At 34.7% G+C, this 19,147-nt stretch overlaps 1 protein-coding gene across 1 annotated transcript in view; it reads right to left on the bottom strand.

The window, feature by feature from the left end:
• Positions 1-10,804: 10,804 nt before the first annotated feature.
• The window catches only part of LOC123526746 (uncharacterized), a 32,917-nt gene continuing 24,574 nt past the window's right edge, over positions 10,805-19,147 (bottom strand). Inside the window, exons 10-11 of the mRNA XM_053522571.1 lie at positions 18,934-19,130; positions 10,805-18,543 (exon numbers count right to left, since the gene is read on the bottom strand). Of these exons, the coding sequence (XP_053378546.1) occupies positions 18,019-18,543; positions 18,934-19,130 (722 nt within the window). The 3' untranslated portion in view covers positions 10,805-18,018. The remainder of the gene's footprint in view (positions 18,544-18,933; positions 19,131-19,147) is intronic.

Genomic DNA, 19,147 nt, shown 5'->3' on the forward strand with positions numbered 1-19,147 from the left:
ACTGTCAAAACCGTAAAGTTTCTTTTCTACTATTTAAACTATTGAATATGACGTATGAAATATTAGTATTACAACAAAGCAGACGACTGTCTTTGCTGCAGAATAGGGTATTCAATGTCACTAAGTTTTCAAACAAAAAAAAAACGGAAAGAACCCATATGTAATCTATTTATCTTAAGTAAATGAAATTTATAATATCATAAAGCGTTATCAGATACAGATAATTATCAGTTTAACGCGGAAGTTTTGATCTGGGGCCGTATTCATAAAGCATCTTAAGTATAAGTTTTGACTTAAGATGAAGATTTTACTTAAGTTTGTGGTGATTTCAGCTTAAGTCTAAGTAAAAAACTTAAGTCCTATTCATAAAACAGCTTAAACTTAAGGTACGTAAGAAATGACTTAAGTCTGAAAACAAAATGGCGTCGTGAGTAAGATTAAAGTGTTGGGTTGTTTTTTCAGATAAAAGCACTTTAAACATAATGGTGCATGTTGTATCTGTCTGAAATAAATGTTGTTGTTTTTAATGTTTTCGTCCACAATAAAAGCCAAGAATTACTTATTAAGTTGTTTTATGAATAACATATATACTTAAGTAAAATAAATTTCTTACCTAAGTAATACTTAAGTAAATAATCAATTTCTTATACTTATACTTAAGATGCTTTATGAATACGACCCCAGATATATATATATATTTTAGTTGGGTTTAATATCGCACCGACACAATTATAAGTCATATCATCCATGGCGACTTTCCAGTTTTGATGGTGGAGGAAGACTGCTGGTGCCTCTCCGTGTATTATTTCAAAACGGGCGGGCACCCGGGTAGAACCAACTACCTTTCGTAAGCCAGCTGAATGAAATTCAGAATTCAGCGCCCCCAAGTGTGAGGGGTAAGTGATTTGAAGTCAGCTACCTTGACCACACAGCCAAGCAACCCCCCCCCCCCCCGCCCCCCCCCCGCCCCCCCCCCACCAACACACACACACACACCCACCCCACCACCACCACCTTTTTGATCATATAGGAGCTGCAAATAATAAATTGAAAAAGAGACCTACGTAAATTACTTGTTAGGTGTTATAATGGTCACTCAATTCGATCAGAATTGACAATTATATTAAGGTTAATATTCATTACTTTCACATTAAAATCCTCTTAAAATGTGGAGCGAGATGTAGTAATGCCTCCACCATGAATGCCGGTTTCTTGTTGTTTCATTTTTTTACTTTCTGTCTTTCTTATGTGTGTCTTTCTTATTCTGTTTTCTCCTTGTTCCTGTTCAAAGTATTATTGATAACATTTTACATTTGTCACGTGATCGGATTTAAAAAAATGAAATATCATTGCTCTTTCAATATTTACATAAATATATAAGAATTATACAGACACAAATAAATAAGCAAATTGGACGGGCAACAAGTTCTTACAACATTAGATGATGACACATCCCAAAGACAATGTTTTAATAGGTTGCCATGTAAGCTGGTTTGTCCATTTATCGCATAGTGCGGCAGTTTTCCTTTGATCTTTGCAGTATGTTAAACATGGTAACACACATTAATACTACAAAATCTGTTCTGATATTTTACAAAACTGTTCCGATATATATCAACACAGAAGTTTCTATAGAGTTTCATTAGAAAAAAAAGTGTTGAGATATATATCAGCACAGTAAAACTGTTCCGATATATATCGCAACACTTTTTCTCTATTGAGGTCCTATCGAGGGAGTATAATTTTTTCCTTTCAAAGAAAAGATAATTTTAGCTCCAATTTACAGTTCACAGAGAAAGAATTATCACAAACACCTACATTTATAAAGGAAAAGAATAAATAAATTAGAATATTTCAGAAACTCGATAGTTATCGGCAAATTCAGAAATACATTAAATATATGAAATTCTGAGATAAATCTGTTGGATACATTTATCTGGGGAACACATTTTCTAAAACAGAAGTTTTAGTGTTTCAGTCAGCGAGGCGCAGAAAGGGAATCAAAAGAGTAAAAATAATAATAATAATATATAAATTTTGATGATAAAACTATGCGATAAAATAGTTATTATATGTAATGCTCGTGTGTTACGAGGATATATCAGAGCTAGGGGTACATCTTGGTATTTTTCTCTGCACATATCTGTCTCGGCCTACCGGCCTCGACGATATGTGCAGAGAAAAATACCCTCGATGTACCCCTAGCTCTGATATATCCTGGTAACACACTCTCACACATACTATAACTATTACTTATTGACCGTGTGTATTCTTACTTCCCGTGTTTGATAGGAAGTTCTCGATTAATGAAAGTGTATCTCTATACTGGTATAAGTTCACTTGTCAGGTTGATTGCTTCTACACAATGACGCTTTGTTTCCTAGGACCAAAGCCTGCGTGAAATTTATATAATATTCTATTTACAAAATATAATGTTCATTTTGGTAGTAGTAAAATTAGAACAGAAATTTAATTGTATATTCTAAAGTTAAAGAGGTTTGAATCCAGAAATAGATATGTCCCTTTTTTACCATTACGAATAGCTTTTAAAACATAACTAGAAGCTTCTCAATATCAAAATAAATAGGATTAAACTAAATCTCTGTTAAGTGTTCTGGAAATAACAACTAGAGACAAAGCTTTATCATATATACAGCAAAATATAGACAAGGATTTACAAAGCGGTAACTGGATTAAAACAGATGCTTTCAGGTTAGATTAGAAAAATTACAACTTTTGTTGTAGACACCTTATAAAAAAATCTTAACCAAGCAGCAAAACCAATATTCTAATTTTCTTTTCCAGATAGGAATTCAACAGTTGAGCTTCGATCTCTTCACTTTCAAGACGTTCTTGGCTTGGTATCCATGCTACACAGATGACATTAAGCATTTGAGCCTCGGTCTCCATATAAATGACTGAATGTATCTGTTTCAGACATTTAAAGTAAATGTTTTTCAAACTTAAAGGGAAAGGCAAAGTTGCTTCAATGTTCATTTCATCTGAAAGATGTTCTTAAATCATTAATTTTTAAAATCGGCTCAGAAATAAAGTTATGAACATTTCATTATTTGATCAAAATGGCAGCCATTTTGTTTCCATGGCAACGTAAAACAAAATGGTGGATTTAATTTAGTTTTATATATTTGTTTGAACTGACTTTTCCTTAATTATTAAAATAAATTCTTTACTTTTTGAACTAAAAAAATAAAATGATTTATCAAAAGAACATAAATTCCTTTACTAGTCCCCTACTGGTAGAAAACCAGTTTCGGGGACTATAGGAATGCGCTTTTCCGCCTGTCCGTCATTCCGTCCGTCCGCAATTTCGTGTCCGGTCCATAACTCTGTCATTTATGAAGGGTTTTTAATATTACTTAATACAAATGTTTCCCATGATTAGACGATGTGTCATGCGGAAAACCCGGACCCCATGCTTAAAGGTCAAGGTAACAATTTGAGGTCAAAGGTCAACAGGGCTTTTTTCCTGTCCAGTCCATAACTCTGCCATCCATGAAGGGATTTTAATATTACTTGGCACAAATGTACCTCATAATAAGACGATATGTCAGGCACAATTTTCAGACCCCCACCTGAAAGGTCAAGGTCACACTCGGCAGTCAAATGTTAACATGGCACTGGGTCTGTTTCCTCACCGGTCCATAACTCTGTCATCCATAAGGGATTTTAAAATTACTTGGCACAAATGTTCCCCATGATGAGACGACGTGTGGTGCGCAAAACGCGGACCCCTAGCTAAAAGGTCAAGGTCACAATTTCAGGTCAAACGTCAACAGAGCTTGTACAACTTTCAGACCCCTAGCTCAAAGGTCAAGGTCACATTTGGCAGTCAAATGTTAACATGGCACGAACAGGGTCTGGTCCATAACTCTGCCATCCATGAAGGTATTTTAATATAACTTGGCACAAATGTTCCCCATGATGAGATGACGTGTTATGCGCAAAACCCTGACCCCTAGCTCAAAGGTCAAGGTCACAATTGGAGGTCAAAGGTCAATAGGGGTTTTTTTTTCCTGTCCGGTCCAAAACTCTGATATCCATCAAGGGATTTTAATATTACTCGGCATAAATGTTCCCCATGATGAAACGAAGTGTCATGCGCAACACCCAGAACCCTAGCTTAAAGGTCAAGGTCACACTTGGAGATCAAAGTTTAATGGAACATTTTTCCTGTCCGGTGTATAACTTTGTCATGCAAAACAGGATTTGAATATTACTTGGCACAAATGTTCACTACTATGAGAGGGAGTGTCATGCACAAGAACCTTGTCCCTAGGTCGAAGGTCAAGGTCACACACAGATGCCAAAGGTCAGATACAAGAATGACATTGTCTGGAACACTTCTTTTTCATGCATGGAGGATTTTGATGTAACTTGGCATAAATGTTCACTATCATGAGACAGATTGTTGTGCGCAAGAACCAGGTCCCTAGGTCTAAGGTCAAGGTCACGTTTAGATGTCAAATGCCCAAATCAAGAATGACTTTGTCCGAAGCATTTCTTCATTATGCATGGAGGGATTGTGATGTAACTTGGCACAAATGTTCACCACCACGAGTCACTCTTGTTTTTTAGAGTTATTTCCCTTTGTTGGTTCTATAAATAGCTTATTATGTAACTTACTTATTACAGGCCGTAGGGAAAAATCGAGACCAGTTTTCTGTGGTACAACATGCATGTTACATCCAATTTTTAGGTGTATTTTGACCTATCTCTACCCGGTTAAGAGTTTTGTATGGACTTATATGGATTGTTTTTACTATAAATAACGGTACCTTTTTGATAATCGGCCAGAAATGCTATATGGAAACAACTATAGGGTTTTATATATACAAATTTTAATCCGAGTCTTTTGTTTATAACATACTGTATATATATTGTACAATATTGTTTATACATCATTGACAGATATCAGTTCATTATGCTATACTGCAGTAGAGAAAATTAGGTGCCTTCCAGTAGCGGCCTTTGTATTGCATGGCAATGCTTCTATTACTTGTTTTATCAGTAGGACATGGATATAAGAAGCGATAGACTTGCCCGCACTCTGAGAGACATGTTTTAACCATGATAACAACTGACCTAGATTTAAACCATATATCAGTAAGAGCGGACTGTCGCTTCTGGCTATTGACAATAAATAACAAAGCTGATTAAATGGGATAAGGCCGCGACTTTTATTATTATTATATCATTACAGAAAATTAATGAAATATCATGGCATATTGTATGAGATAGAAGTATCATGAAATGAAGCATGAAATGATAGATTTCTAGCCAAAATGCATAGAAACAAAATAGGCAACGCTACGATGCTTATGATGCTGAAGCTCTATTTATGACAATGGAAGGAGAATGCATTGTGCTAGCAAATCCAGCTACCAAAAATCCGAGGCCAAGATGCTAAACGAATTCTCAACATAATGATGATGGATTTTGCTGTGATTGCCTAAAGTGTGCTGATGATTATGTATACAATATGTCATGCCGAAATGCACAAGTGTGTTGAGGGCCGCCAAATATTTTAAGAAATAAAATTTGCCCATGAAATGGTACATTGAATATCATATCTCATTACTTAATAGCCACATGCAAACATTCATTTCTTTAATAATATCAGATTTTCCGGCTTAATTACTTTCAAAGATGACCATATTCAGCTGTATTTGACCATATCTCTTGATTTTATCTAATCACTATTATGCAGCAGTTACTTTTTCCTTCATAAATTTGTTGGATCTAACCCGAAATAGATCAGGCAGTAATCTTGATAAGACACGTACTTTATAATCCAGCCATTATTAAAGTATGTAATTACGTATATTTGAATAGATCAATAATCTTACTTAATAGCTTTTTGCTTACCCTGCTAGCAAATTTTTCACTTGTTTTCCACCAGTCTATGGTGAAAGAACTCTACCGAGGTCATGCCACCCTGCCGCTCCCAGTGTACATTTAGATTTAGCAAAGTCTCTCATGCAATCCGCCAAATGGTTCGACAGTGCTCTCATGCGACAGTGTTTCTTCCTTGGCTCCGGTATAATAACATATATCGACAGCTCAACGCCTATGACAAGAGGATGTATAAGCTGCATACACAAGCATCTAAATGAAAGTAAATTAAATATCAAATTTATTCATTTATTTTGTTGGGTTTAACGTCACGCAATCAAATATCTAAAGAACAGAAATACTGTACAGTTATTAATTATTGATGAATGATTTCGTTATTACGATAATGTCACAAAGCGCACAGCCCTAGTTTTGGCACTGTGGACGAAAATTATTAACTTGATGGCTGCAGTTAGATATCATACTGATGCAATACTCAAGAATCAATGTTACAGCAATTCCTGCGCGACTAAGCCATTAATAGTATAATACGGAATATTTTCTTATGTAATACATGCATGCACAGGAAGCATCTAGCACAGAAAACACAGTCCTAGTCGCAGTTTGAAATCAAAATTTGTATGACATATGCCGTTCAAATCGGTTCGATCAATTTAACCTCCGTAGAAAAAGCCACAGCAAAACAGTTAAATAACAAGCGTTAACATAGATATTACGGGCATAAACTAATATATAGTCTGTATCATATATGGTAGAACAAAACGGACCAAAAACAACGTTTCAATAACACTGAAATTTTATCTTCCGCTTTTACAACAACCGCATCAAAATAGTTTTAATAACAAGCATTAACATAAATAATTTGGTCACAAACCGATTCAGTGGTAGAACAAAAGGGACCAAAGACAACGGTTTAACATATAGCTTTTACCTGATTACTTACCTTCAGGTATTGCTACCAAATAACAAATTTTAACTACTTTACCCAATACCAGCATAAATTTCTATTGTCCACAGGTGTGTTTTCTTTACCCATGGCCCAAAAAAAATTTCCTTTCAATACCTGCTTAGAAATAAAACAAAATAAAAGATTGTACTGTTGTATACTGAACATAGTGTGACACAATCTTATACTAAATGCATGTGTAATTATCACCCAATGTCCCGTTTCGGAAGGTCAACATAGTACTGCTGTAATTATCACCCAGTGTACAGTAAAATGCATAGTCTTATCATCATAATCATCATAACCACCACCATCATCATCATCATCACCATATTTTACTTTTGCGTTTAAAAGTATGATTAATAGCTCATCGTCGTCATCAACGTCATCATCATGAGGATACCATCAAAATGATAACAAGAATGCCATGATGGCCCTATATCGCTCACCAGAGTTGATCTGGCCTATTGACCTAGGGTTTGACCTTACATGACCCAGTTTCGAATTTGACTTAAAGATCATCAAGGCAAACATGCTGACCAAGTTTCATAAAGATTGAGTCACAACTGTGGCCTCTAGAGTGTTCACAAGCTTTTCCTTTGATTTGAACATGTGGCCTAGTTTTTTATCCCACATGACCCAGATTCAAACTTGAACTGTATAGATCATCAAGACAAACATTCTGACTAATTCGCATGGGTTTCAAACTAAATTTCGGTCTCTATAGTGTTAACAAGGTTTTCCTTTGATCTGGTCTAGTGACCTTGTTTTTGACCCTACATGACCCAGTTTCAAACTTGACCTAGAAATCAAGACAAACATTCTGATTCAGTTTCATAAAGACTGAGTCACAACTAATGCCTCTAGATTCAAACTTGACCTAGAGATCATCAAGGCAAACATTCTGACCAAGTTTCATAAAGATTGAGTCACAACTGTGGCCTCTAAAGTGTTCACAAGTTTTTCCTTTGATCTGGCCTACTGACCTAGTTTTGACCCAACAATACCCATTTCAAACTTGGCCTAGACATCATCAAAACAAACATTCTGACCAAGTTTCATAAAGATTGGGTCACAACTAAGGCATCTGGAGTGTTCACAAGCTCACAAGCTTTTCCTGTGATCTGGCCTAGTGACCTAGTTTTTGACCCAACATAACCCAGTTTCGAACTTGGCTTAGACATCATCAAAAAAAACATTCGGACCAAGTTTCATAAAGATTGGGTCACAACTGTGGCCTCTAGAGTGTTCAGTTTCATAAAGATTGAGTCACAACTAATGCCTCTAGATTCAAACTTGACCTAGAGATCATCAAGGCAAACATTCTGACCAAGTTTCAGAAAGATTGAGTCACAACTGTGGCCTCTAAAGTGTTCACAAGTTTTTCCTTTGATCTGGCCTACTGACCTAGTTTTGACCCAACAATACCCATTTCAAACTTGGCCTAGACATCATCAAAACAAACATTCTGACCAAGTTTCATAAAGATTGGGTCACAACTATGGCATCTGGAGTGTTCACAAGCTTACAAGCTTTTCCTGTGATCTGGCCTAGTGACCTAGTTTTTGACCCAACATAACCCAGTTTCGAACTTGGCTTAGACATCATCAAGACAAACATTCGGACCAAGTTTCATAAAGATTGGGTCACAACTGTGGCCTCTAGAGTGTTCAGTTTCATAAAGATTGAGTCACAACTAATACCTCTAGAGTGTTCAAAAGCTTCTCCTTCGATTAAACCATGTGACCTAGTTTTTTACTCCATATGACCCAGTTTCAAACCTGACCTAGAGATCATCAAGACAAACATTCTGACCAAGTTTTATCAAGACTGAGTCATAACTGTGGTCTCTAGAGTGCTCACAAGCTTTTCTTTTGATTTGACCAGGTGACCTAGTTTGTAACCCCATATGACCAAGTTTCAAACTTGACCTAGAAATCACCAAGATAAACATTCTGACCAAGTTTCATATAGATTGTGTTATAAACGTGGCCTCTAGGGTGTTCACAAGCTTTTCCTTTGATTCGGCCTACTGACCTAGTTTTTGACCCAACATAACCCAGCTTCGAACTTAGCTTAGACATTATTAAGGCAAACATTCGGACCAAGTTTCATAAAGATTTGGTCACAACTGTGGCCTCTAGAGTGTTCACAAGGCAAATGTTGACGGACGACTGACGACGGACGACGCACGCCGATGGACGCCGGACAATGACCGGTCACAATACCTGACCTTGAGCACTTTGTGCTCTGGTGAGCTAAAAATCGATCAATTAGTAAATAATCACGATATTATATTTCTTAAATAACAACGTCAGTAATAAAAATGATAATCATTGTGATCATCATCAAAAGAATATCATCAGTAGAATCATCTTGACCACTAGTCGTGTTCATTAACATCGTCCTTTTCTGTACATGAATCTACTAAATCCGTTCTAGTATTCTTTGTATTATCACCATCTGCAACGAAAACAATATGACCATAATGAATAGCATGATAAATCATCACGCTTTCAAAGTATTCAAATGAGTGTACATCTAAGTCAGTAGTGAAACAAATAAAATGTTGTTGATAATGCTGTTATAAAATATGCACGTCTTGAGACCTTCGTTCCTAACATGTTCAAAGATATTTGATTTATTCACTTAGGATAGTCGTTCAGGTTTGACTGTATAAGCAGTGTAAACTTCGAGTTTTCATCCTAAATTATTAGAATTTTGCGACGTGTCAAATCTAGGACATGAGAAATGTAAAAACGTCATCCAATATCCAAAACACAATGTCTCAACAAAATGGTAACAAAGAATGACGATTGTTGCAACTTTTCAATAGAAACGGGGGTTTCCCTCGCAAAGAACCCTGCTTTTGATATCGTAAATAAACAATGATTGTTCGACATAAAAAACGCATGAACAAATCTTTGAAATTACAATGTATTCATGAGCTTTAGTGACCAAAAATTGTATCTTTTCATTCAACTTTGATTTAATGAAATACGCTATAAATTAAAAAGGCAATTTGTTCAAAAACTTATCTGCATTTTGCTTGCATCCTCTCTGTGGCAACATTACTGGAAAACACTAGCTCTTCAAACATGTGAGGAACATATTTTTGTACACGAAGTCTCGACTTGCCTGCTTAGTTATTTGTGAAGGAATAAACCGGTTTGAAATATAAAATGGCCAAAATGACCACACCTGTGAACTGCTCGTGCGTGAAATTGATTAATCGAGACACGTAACATTTTATGGAATGGATTAGAGTAACAGAAGCAGAAATTATAGCTCTTGCGTGCCTACTGAAAAATAACATAGATTTATATCTCCAAAGAACATAAATTCCTTTATTATGTAAAAGTCCATTTAGATGTTATGTATTATCACATGGCAAGGAAAGCATTACTTTCAATATTGTGCATAATGTACTTATACACATAGATTCATAAAGGAAAGTTATCATAACCAATTTACTCATTTATATTTTCTGCTATGTTATCTAAAGTTTAAATTTTGATAATGATCTTTCACTGAACTATTTTTATCAAGACAGTTACTTCGAATGTAGAATTACATAAACTTGTCACATGAAGACTATAATTTCAGATTTTAAATCTCAGTAGATTTATCCTTTTAAATTCAGTGAAAGCTTTATATTTCATATTCTTTGATAGGAGTAAAGACAAAGCATTATACTTATTTAAAATTGCTGGTCATATTTCAATATCATATTTGCAGGAAAGTTCAGAATAACCTCTACCGAATTTGTTTCAAGCCGTTGGAACTCGTAGAATAATGACCGCCAAGTTTGTTATGCTTTTTATGGGATTTAACGTCACACCGACAGGTTATAGGCCAAATGGCGACTCCACTAGTTGAGGAAAACCCAAAGTGCCCCTTCAACAATTATTTAACCACCGGTGGTCACCTGCGTAGAACCACCGGCATTCCGTAAGCCAGCTTTAACTACAAGATAAAAAAAGATAGATAGATTATCTTTTATTCCACTATTCCACTATGAGACGAGAAACATGAATACAATTCGCATACAATGAAAGAAATGTACATATATAAACACAGCACTGGCAAATATTCAATTATACTACATGTACATAAATATATTATATTATAATATTATTCACTTACGCTGTAATTCATTAAAAATCATTGCATGACTCCTTATATAAATAGCCGGTCCGTAGTACGGGCTATATAACCGCTGTGTATTCAATGTTTACTGGGCTTTTATGTCAAAAATTTTAAAATAAAACTGTGAGAATTAATAACCTTCAGACCTCGATCGATAGATTTTACCAATGACCGGCAAGCTATTCAATTACTGGAATACTTTGAATATTCGTTAATTCCGTCGTTTAAGCTTGCAGTATTTTATTCTACAAATCTTCAAATTATTTAAATTACAAATATCTCTACCCTAAAAAAAAGGAGAATATAAGCTTGAGTCTGTATGTGCATTATTTATTGTTCGTCCTTCTAGTGAATATTTCATCATACTCATTGATTCACGAGCCAACAACTGTATAATATTTAATATAACGTGTAAAACATTCTGTTGTCAAATTAAGGAGATAGGTTACCTTAACATTTGTATGTGCGCATGCCCAACCGGAAGCTAACGTGACGATTTACGACAAGGTTTACGACAATTTTAATGTGTTTGTATATTTATTCCTTTGGAAAAAAATCATTATCCTGTCCCTGATCTGATGCTTAATCGATTGATAAATACAGAAACGTTACAAAACATTGTTGCCTTAAAATGACGTCATCGACGTCATGACGTTACGTGTCAGTTACCGCGCAAAATTAATAGCTTTTACTTTGAATGTACGTAATTCTGAGCAATTTCTTTTATTTGAACTTTTTTTAACAGCCACCATTTGCTGAAATATTTTTATGAGTCTTTCGCTTTGAAAAATGTTCAACATTTTGCGGCTTTTATAGTCTACCAATATCTTGAGAAAATGTGACTTCTGATGGCATTTTTTGTTAATGCTCGTATATTAGTATAAAAGTGTTCCTTAGGATAAAACATGAAATTTAAAAAGGGCTGTCGCCTTCTAGGATTCTTCTTTACTGTATAATTGGGTCAAAGGTCAAATGGGTGCATTTACAAATACACAATACCATTTTGCACTCATTTTATTTTCATATACCAATTTAATTGGTTTAAATATTGTGGCTAGACGCCCTTTAGTATTTTATAAAACTGATGATAATTTTAAAAGTATATATACACATTTGTGATATATATTATATTATATAGAATAATATATATCTGGGAAAAGTGGCATACGATGGTAAAGTATGTTATACTTTACATGTTTGCTAATCTTTATATGTGGATCAACTACAGAAATATTTTTGGTACTGTCGTATCAAAGGGATATTTCAATATAATTTCAAGGTCACAGACATGTCAAGGTCAAAACTGAAATTTTAAAAATGACTTCTTAGTTATTTAAGGTATCAGCTATAAAAAGAATACATGTATTGTACACATTTTGAGAAATGTGCGTGAAAGAGAAAATATGACAGGTTTTAAGGAAGAAGACTAGAGCGGAAAAAGACTTACATTTAAATGTATAAAAATTTTCACGTAAAAAGTTAAAATCTCTTTAATGTCATGTATACAACCAAGTTTTTTTAGCTCAATAAGGAGAGCGCATACCTAAGGATCGCGAGGTCGTGAGTTAGATCCCCGGGAGAGGTGTATGTTCTCCATGACTATTTGATAATAGACATTGTCAGAAGTAATTTCGTTCTGGAGGAGTTGGCAGTTACTTGCGGGGAAAGGCTACTACTTGTAGAGGCCCTGAAGCACTGATTAGGTTAATTTACTGCCGTAAAATGACTGAAATACTGTTGAAAGTAACATTTTTATAATAGTTTTATATGAGATGCTTCTTCAGCTCCTAAAGAAATTATTTCAAATCAGGTGATGATTTATAATATGATTTTATATTTATGTTAATTTGTCCGTGCGGTGATGCTCGCGGTGATGCTTAAATAGGATCATGTCAGAGGAATATCTGAATATTGGTCACATCATAGGTATACACAGTATATGTACGGTAATAAACAGAAAAGAACAGATCTGTAGGATTTCAACTAGTTAATTTATACATTATTTTCTTGATTTGCTGTAATTTTGTTCTTTTTTCACTATCGGTCAGGCTTTTATTATCATACTTTATGTATTTGTAATTATGTAACACATTTCAAGAACTATCACCGAAGCTCTTAATGCGGTATCTGCATCTTTTTTTCTGACAATTCAGCACGCTATTTCTGTTTCGATCCTTATTATCTTTGGCTTTGCTTCTACACCCTCACTTCCTGTCAGGTCAAGCCTTTTTGAAGTTATTACATCTATAGGACCAACATAAACAAATAGTTACAAAATTGTAGATACTGTAAACAATTGAAGAGCGGCTACCAGTTCTGACAAAAGCCTAATGTTCATGTGCAAAATAATTTTTAGCTGATTCAAAACTATACACACACACACATAACATTTACAGTTATCTTATATCTATATTTACATTTTGATTAACTATCGCTTGATTTTTATTCATAGATAGTATTTCTGAACGCCCACACATTCATAAAATTGCTACAGCACATGCGTAAACCATTGGAATAGAGTCTTGATTGACAGCATAGACCATTTGAGATAATGCTTGAGAGAATTTGCACAATGCAAACTATCCCACAAATAGACTTAATCTAACCGAGTCTTTAGATCTGGCAACGGTTAGTACAGTCAAACCATGTTTGCTAGAGCTCGACGGGACTAGCAAAATGTGTTCGAGATATCAGTAGTACAAGCCAACGTATACATTATACAGACCTGCAGCTGAGTTCGAGTCAAAAGTAGTAATTGGATAATCCGAATTCGAGCAAACGGAGTTTTATTGTTAGGTTTGACGTCACCGACACAATTATAGGTCATACGGCAATTTTCCAGCTTTGATGATAGAGGAAGACCCCAGGTGCCCCTCCATGCATTATTTCATCATGAGCGGGTACCTGGGTAGAACCACCGACCTTCCGTAAGCCAGCTGGATGGCTTCCTCACATGAAGAATTCAACGCCCCGAGTGAGGCTCGAACCCATATCGGTGAGGGGCAACTGATTTAAAGTCAGCGACCTCAACCACTCGGTCACGGATGCCCCTTAAGTTTGACTGTACTAATCTTTATAAAATACGCGCCATAGAACTTTCTACCTGTTGTGTTCATACAGACAATCATATAGGTACTCAACCAGCATTTATGGAAATTGTTAGCCTGAAAACGGAAATTTTAGAAACATGAGAAAGATATCTTTCACAAATGAACAAAATAGCAAAGCGTATGAAAAGTTAAGCTCATTCTATAGAAATAACTTTAGTCGTTTTTAATTTTGCCAGTCTCAAATGCAATAAATCTATTTAAAGTAATTTATTTTACTTCTCAAATTCATAATTATCACCGAACAATAACAGGTTTATATTAATAGAGGTTTTCAATTTACTTCGACACGGACTGCGGACAGCGGACTGCGTACTTACAGTAGGGGTTTTCTCAAAATATTTAAAGGTTCGCAAAACAGAAAACATACTTATGGTATATATGTTTCTTTTACCTATATGTGTTGTAACTTTTGCCTTCATTGTACAAATTAGTGTATTTTGAGATTATCTGCTGTTATACAATACATACGTTTGAAAATATATGGATAGTGAACAGGCTACATTTAAAACACATAACGCAATATTCTGATGTCATCTAAATACGCTGTCACATTTTACTTGCGTTAAGCATGTTTATTCAATTATCCGTATGATTTAACATTATTTTTTTTTATATCTTGGGACTTTTCTGGCGTTACTTAACCTCCGTGCGAATCGAACGATATGACATGTGAAGTTTCGAACCCACTTTACTACGATAATAATTTACCTTAATATGTTCATGCATTAATAATACAATTTGAGACATGGATTTGAAGATAACGGCGATTCCTGAATTTGATATGTGTCCGTCCATACAATTCCTAGACTAGTCTTTTTCCTAGCAACATAATAAAATAAACGAAGTACAAAATATTATTGATAAAAATAATAAAACATCCCGAATGAAATTAAAGTCCGTTTATTTTTTGTTGTATAGTATATATACCGTGTTCTAGTAGAATTCTGTACGAAAAAGGTCATTGATTTTCATTAATTTTGATAATGTATCTAATGTTCGATAAAATAGAAGTTTTACTGAAATATCTTGAATGATTTATTTCAACACTTTGTCTTAACATACTGAAAGTTCTCATACATGTATCTTTCAACCCCGTCAAAACGAGATCCGATACATTACAATATTTAAGCTAAAATATCCTGAATTAGTTATGTATCAGCATGTTTGGAGATCAAAAAGGAAATAGCCACTTCATATTTTCATAATCTGATAACAGAATTGCATGTTAAAAGTTGTTTTAAATTTACTATCTTAAAGTGACTACTCAGTATGAATTATCATTCTCAGCTGGAATTTAATCTTTAAGTACCATTAAAACTGGCAGTCAAAATGCCAATCTAAAACCCAGCGGAGACCGAAAATTGTTTTGTGAACATTAGGCATGGGACGCGTTCAAGGTCAAATTCCGATTATATTCCAAAAATGTTTTATGGCCTGAGTGCATGCATAGAATTGTCAACGAAATTATATTTTTGACACCATTTGAACAATTCGGTGTGGTCATTTGATACAACCAGCTTAGTAGTCGAGACGAGCCTTTATCATTGACAAAGCTTTTTGGTCCTGTACCTTTTCGAACACATGCATACACATGGTATGTGTAGATACTCGGTTTTAGGGAACTTGGACAAATATTTAAATTCATGAAAACTCACGGTATATATTGGTTTAATAATTTATCCTGATAAGATAACGTGACCGGGAAAACTGAATGAATTCCGTACCGTATAAAAATGACTTTGTAGGGTTTGAAATAGTTCAGAATATATATGTATAATACCAAGTAAGACATTTTACCGCGGTGCATTTAACTGTCACGCATCGTATCGTGCATTTTCAAAATTGTGCGTCGTACAATAGCATTTCAGCAACCCGAGTGCATTAGTACGAAACCATGTTTCCAAAATCACTATATACATTCTTTGATACCAAATATTCAACTAAATTGTAACATACTGTTGTTTTGATTCCCTGGTCTTAAATAGGCGAACCTCTTGAGGCACAGGGGAAGGGGAAGAGTGTCTGTCTCCTTACCAGGTGGTCATTGGTTTAAATCCTTGATTAAAAGGTATGTTGATCGTTGAATTAACAGCTAGCGAATACTGGCTAGATCCTCACGAAATTGACAAGCATTTAAATAAGTTGCTACACTTCAGATAAAAAGGAATAAGTTTGCGATGTCGAAAGATCTGAGTATAATAGATACGTTAATAAAAAAGGTATAAAAGGTAAAAGGATATTTTTTTATAAAAATGCGCCCACACTGTTACGAATGCTTGTAAGACAAAATACATGTATATCTGTAATTCATAAATGCAATGCAATGGATTTTAAATCTTATAACTATCTTTTCTCGGATATTTTAAATAGAAACAGTATTACGGCATTAGAACCGGATGCTAAATACGCCGCTGTTCAGTTTTGCAAAGAAACAAAACAAACAAACTTACAAACAGTTTGAGAAAACCCCTGTAGTAAGTTCCCAGTCCGGGGTCCGCAGTAAGCATCGAAGTAAGCTGAAAATCTCTGTTAGAAGGTAGCAGAAATGATGAAAATCTGACGTTTATCACAAAAATGCACTTACTGACCTTTGACCTTGTGCTGTGACCTTACTATGACCCTTAGAAGGCGACAGCCCCCCTGAAATTTTTCCAATTTTAATTAAGTAAACAATGAACATGGCTGTCGGGCATTAACAAAAAATGCCATCAAAGGCAATTTCTAGGCCTCTTTTTTGGATATATAGGCAGACTATTATGTAGTTATATTGAAAAGTTATTCGGAATGTAAGACTGATGTTATTTGGTATATAGTTGGGTGAAAGGTTACTTTTACGGCAGCCATTTTCAAATAAAAATTGGACAGTTTGATTTGTAATACCTATTTTTCTGTATCCACTGATAATTTGGTACTTATATACTAAAACTATGCTCTGAAATTGTTCAAAAAAAATTCAGTAGAAAATAGTGATTTCTTGAATTAAATCAATGTTACCATAGAAACGAATCCCGTAACCTACATAGCAAAATGTGAAATACAAAGGCGTTGACAACGGTCTATTTAAGAAACACAGCTTCAGCTTTTTATCTGTATTTCAACACTAGCCATGAGAATAATAATTGCAAGCACAATGATTTTTCCTTAACAATGTCAGACTTCTGTAAGTATTCTAAGCTTTGAAATTTGTTTAAATAAATGCAAATAATACGAACATATTACTTACTTTTTCTAAGAAATTGCGATAAAAAGCAAGATATAAGATATTTTAAACATATCTGTTGCCATGGTTACTTTAAACGTTAAGATAAATAGGGTATCATGTAAAGTGTTTTGTATTCTGCTAATAATATTACTCTAATATGCCATGTTGATCATTAACAGATTGGCACTGAAGCCATCGAAAAACCCGATATCATACATAGTTGTTAAAAAATGAGAACAAATGCGTTACAATGGAAACACAGGCCCCGCGACATATGCATTTTAAGCTTGTATTAGAAAGCTAACGCGCATACTAGTAAAATATCAACTAAGCAAACTTCTACGTGTAACAGTGAAACCAGATTACACTGACAAGTGGTAAATATCCGTACTTTCCTTCTTCTTTCAATATAAAATACCTTTGGCGGGTCATGTACATCAAATCAGGATAAAAAAATGTTCGTTCTTGAAGGGACAGAGATAATCGAACTTGAGATTGTAACAACTAAAATATTAAATTACGCGAAATACAAAAAAAAATTACTACATTTCAACTAATTTGAATGTACCCTAGTAACAGGGTATACTACTTCCTAAAGTGCAATAATTGTATTATATGGACATTATAAACATATTTAATTCAAGTTGCAAATATTTTAAAGTATTTATTATTTCGTGATTTTAATCATTTCTGTCTTAAATTTGGATGCAGATAAATAAACGGACAACAGTGACTTTTTATTGGACTGATAACTTTTTCGAAACTTTACTTCTGCTCGTATTCTTAAGAGAAAAACTTTCATGCCTGGTTGCATCAAAGCTTGAATACTTTCCTGACAGTCTTATAGATTGTGTAAAGTCGCTATAATTTCCAATACAAGAAGCTGGTGATCCATCGTCAGGTCCATGGTTTGTCTCGTCTGCTGCAATTAGTCTCTCCCGCTCATCATTTAAGACCAGATGTTGAGGCGTTCCACGGCAGGCATCCAGTATATGAGACCTAACAGTTCCGTCAAGAAAACAAAAGAGTATACAATTACAAAATGCCTGACCAGGATCGCCAACAGCCTGCATGTACATGAATATTTTAGATATTTCTTCTCCTGCGTTTTCTGTATCTGCATGCGCGATGTCCATCATTAACCGCACGGAACCCCAAAGTCGTAGAATGTAGAGAACAAACCAAACATATAGGTAATTTTTATCATCCTCTCTTAGGCTTTCATGTATGTCTGCGAACGTTTCATGTCTGTGTCGTAGGAACTGAAGAATATACATATAATTTGCACTTTCAATAGAAACAAATGATACAAACTTAATACCCTTAAACACCATTCTTCAGTAAACATTTAGCTTTTGCTTAAAGCTAAGGTTAGATGTCAGAATTTAGGTTTAGGCTGGAACGTACTTTAAATGACAAGCGCAATATTATTTTTTTATTTATTTTATTTTTTAGCGGATGGGGTGGCTAAAAAGAAAGATCTCTCAAAATTTGTTAAGATTTGTTGTGTTTTTTTAATTATCTAATTGACATACAGTACAATTGTTGGAAAGTAGCCATTCATTGTTACAGGCGGATAAAAATATATATAGCGTACAGTAGCACACCACCTTCTTCCAGTCAGTTGCTGTGAAAAATTGTTGACAACTTACCATATTAAACTTCAGAAGCACGTATAGAGAAGTAGTTATAAGATAGCATAAAAATTCCCATCCTTTTCCCGCCAAAAATACCCAGAATATGTAATATTTGTGCTGACGCTTAATCCAACACCATGGACCAGTACCCATACTTTCTTCAGTGTCTCTACCAAGAACACCATTTACACCAGCTACTGCTATAATTATTGCTGAAAGAAAGGGTTTT

The sequence above is a fragment of the Mercenaria mercenaria genome, chromosome 14 (assembly GCF_021730395.1).
Source record: "Mercenaria mercenaria strain notata chromosome 14, MADL_Memer_1, whole genome shotgun sequence".
Classification (NCBI taxonomy): Eukaryota; Metazoa; Mollusca; class Bivalvia; order Venerida; family Veneridae; genus Mercenaria; species Mercenaria mercenaria.